This window comes from Procambarus clarkii, chromosome 10 (genome assembly GCF_040958095.1).
Source record: "Procambarus clarkii isolate CNS0578487 chromosome 10, FALCON_Pclarkii_2.0, whole genome shotgun sequence".
In the NCBI taxonomy this organism is placed as follows: Eukaryota; Metazoa; Arthropoda; class Malacostraca; order Decapoda; family Cambaridae; genus Procambarus; species Procambarus clarkii.
Genome location: NC_091159.1, coordinates 19,347,652 through 19,350,302, shown reverse-complemented (window position 1 = coordinate 19,350,302; position 2,651 = coordinate 19,347,652). Strand labels below are relative to the sequence as shown.

Sequence of the window (2,651 nt, the reverse complement as noted above, 5' to 3'; positions counted from 1 at the left end):
ATCTTCCATTTCCCACTTGCTTTCCGTTTTTGCTTCTTGGCACTGTATGTGATCTATGGGTTATTATATTCTCTCCTAATTTTTCTGTTAATGTTGATAAAATCTAGCTTTCATCTCTCTACATCAGGCTTGGCGCTTTCCCCCTGATAGTTCTCTCCCTCCCTCTCTCCATGTGAATTTGTCTTAGTCCATCATTTCCTGGACTATCTTTCCTCTAAATTCCTCCTCCGATTGCATACTTCCCAGATACTCTCTCACTTTAACGCATTGCCCTATTCTATAATCTTATATCATTTCCCCTGATCCTAGGCCATCTGATCACTGTTTTAAGATCGTCCATGAAGTCAAATACCGGGACACAGTAATCACTGGCTCCTACTGGCATGTCGTACTTCAAGTTCTCGATGTCGTCCTCGGGCTGGATGAAGATCTGGTCGAGTAGGTTTGGTGTATCTCCGCGCCTTTTTCTTATGTCATCCTTTACATGCTATGTTATCAAGTTCTTGTCACAACTTTCACTTATTTTGCTCTCCACATTAGGTCCCTCATGACTACCAATTTAGCTTTCATTCTGTGTGATGCCGTGGGTGTGTGGGTGCTGTGTCTGCCGTGGGTGTTGTGGGTGCAGTGGCTGCCGTGGTTGCTGTGGCTGCTGTGGGTGCCGTGGGTGCTGTGGCTGCCGTGGGTGCTGTGGGTGCTGGGGCTGCTGTGGGTGCTGGGGCTGCCGTGGGTGCTGTGGCTGCCGTGGGTGCTGTGGGTGCCGTGGCTGCTGTGGCTGCCGTGGCTGCTGTGGGTGCCGTGGCTGCTGTGGCTGCCGTGGCTGCTGTGGGTGCCGTGGCTGCTGTGGGTGCCGTGGCTGCTGTGGGTGCCGTGGCTGCTGTGGGTGCCGTGGGTGCTCTCTGCAATTCATCTATGCCATGCCGTGTCATCATATACCTGTCGTGTTCTTCTGCTGTTGGCTGTAGGGATTGTAAATGACAACGACCACTATCTTTCCCCCATCGGCGTCCCAGTGATGGAGTCTGTGTATCCAATTGTATTTCTATTTTCTAGTGCCTTAAATTTCCTCTTTTGTTTTACTAGCCGTGCTACTTCTCCTCCTTGCTTTGTTTTAGTTCCTTATTACCTGGTACGCCCCTGGAACTGTTGCATCAGAGATCATGTCATTTTTGTTTCGACTATTACAATTAAATCATATTCTGTTTTGAGAACCCTTACTTGTATTTCCTCTGCTTTGTTACTCCATCAGCATTTGTGAACAGTTAAGGAAAAGTAGTCCTTTACCCCCACCAGTTTCTCGAAAAGTGTAAAGTAGCAACATTGTTTTTGTTGTTGTTGTAGTATTGGGTTAAATAATTAATGAATAGGAGCTTTGTAACAACGTCTTGATAAAAACTTCACACACCTGTTTATATAATTCACTTTATCAAAAGGAAAATAGTGTAGAACAGTGAATATAATCTATGTAGATTACTGAAAAAAAGGAGATGGCTTTACTTTTGTGCTAATTAGTTTATTGAACTTTTATGTAAAGGATATAACGTATACTTTCACGTATTGGCATTTGGCTGTCGAGGCAAATAACGTGACGTCACACGCTCAATGCTTCATCCATCGTTCTCAACCAACATCATCATCACAACGTTTTTTCAAGTTAAAGGTTGTTTGGAAACATTTACATCTTCATTTCCTGATCTCCCTCCCTTTCCAGCTCTGCCTTGGACATTTCATGATTTTCATAGATATTACATCCTCTAACACTGTTTTCATAATTATCTTCTTTCTCTTTGAAACCTTTGCTGCCTCAGCAAAGGTTTTGTCTGGTCTTACTCTCCAAATCTCGGTTACATTTTCTGTTTATTTATTTCCTATGTTAACTTTGTTGCCTTCCCTTCCTCTTCCATAGATCGTTTCTGTTCTGTAACTTATTCACACTTGCCTCCCTTTTGCAATTTATTTTCCTGGGGGGTCTTCTACTTGATTCAAGGATGTAATGCGGAGTTCGTCACTCCTGTCAAGTTTCACCTTCAGGCCTTCATAACTTCATCCTTTTTGTCTACCATCTCTTGTAATTCTTGAAGCTGCCTCCCCAGAGAAGCTGCCTCCCCCAGAGAAGCTGCCTCCCCCAGAGAAGCTGCCTCCCCCAGAGAAGCTGCCTCCCCCAGAGAAGCTGCCTCCCCCAGAGAAGCTGCCTCCCCCAGAGAAGCTGCCTCCCCCAGAGAATCTGCCTCCCCCAGAGAAGCTGCCTCCCCCAGAGAAGCTGCCTCCCCCAGAGAAGCTGCCTCCCCCAGAGAAGCTGCCTCCCCCAGAGAAGCTGCCTCCCCCAGAGAAGCTGCCTTCCCACAGAGACGCTGCCTCCCCCAGAGAAGCTGCTTTCTTTTTAAGTGCCTGTATCTCTTCTCCTCTTGTCCTTCTCTTCCCCTACAGCTCTTCCAGAATTTTTCCATGGTCTCTCATTAGTTCATACATGCTTTTCTGAAGTTCTATTATGCTATTATATATATATATATATATATATATATATATATATATATATATATAAAGCAACAACCGTTGCAGAGCAACAGCAACCTTCCCTGTCCCTCAGTCCTCTCAACCATTCCTCACTCCCCCTTGTCCTCCCCACCATCCCCAACTCCCCCGTCCCCTCG

General features: G+C 45.8%; 1 protein-coding gene across 1 annotated transcript; it reads right to left on the bottom strand.

Annotated features, from left to right (window-relative positions):
• Positions 1-566: 566 nt before the first annotated feature.
• LOC138363203 (ice-structuring protein 4-like) lies at positions 567-929 on the bottom strand. Its single transcript, XM_069322199.1, has one exon. The coding sequence runs from the start codon at positions 927-929 to the stop codon at positions 567-569; it is 363 nt and encodes a 120-aa protein (XP_069178300.1).
• Positions 930-2,651: the final 1,722 nt, after the last annotated feature.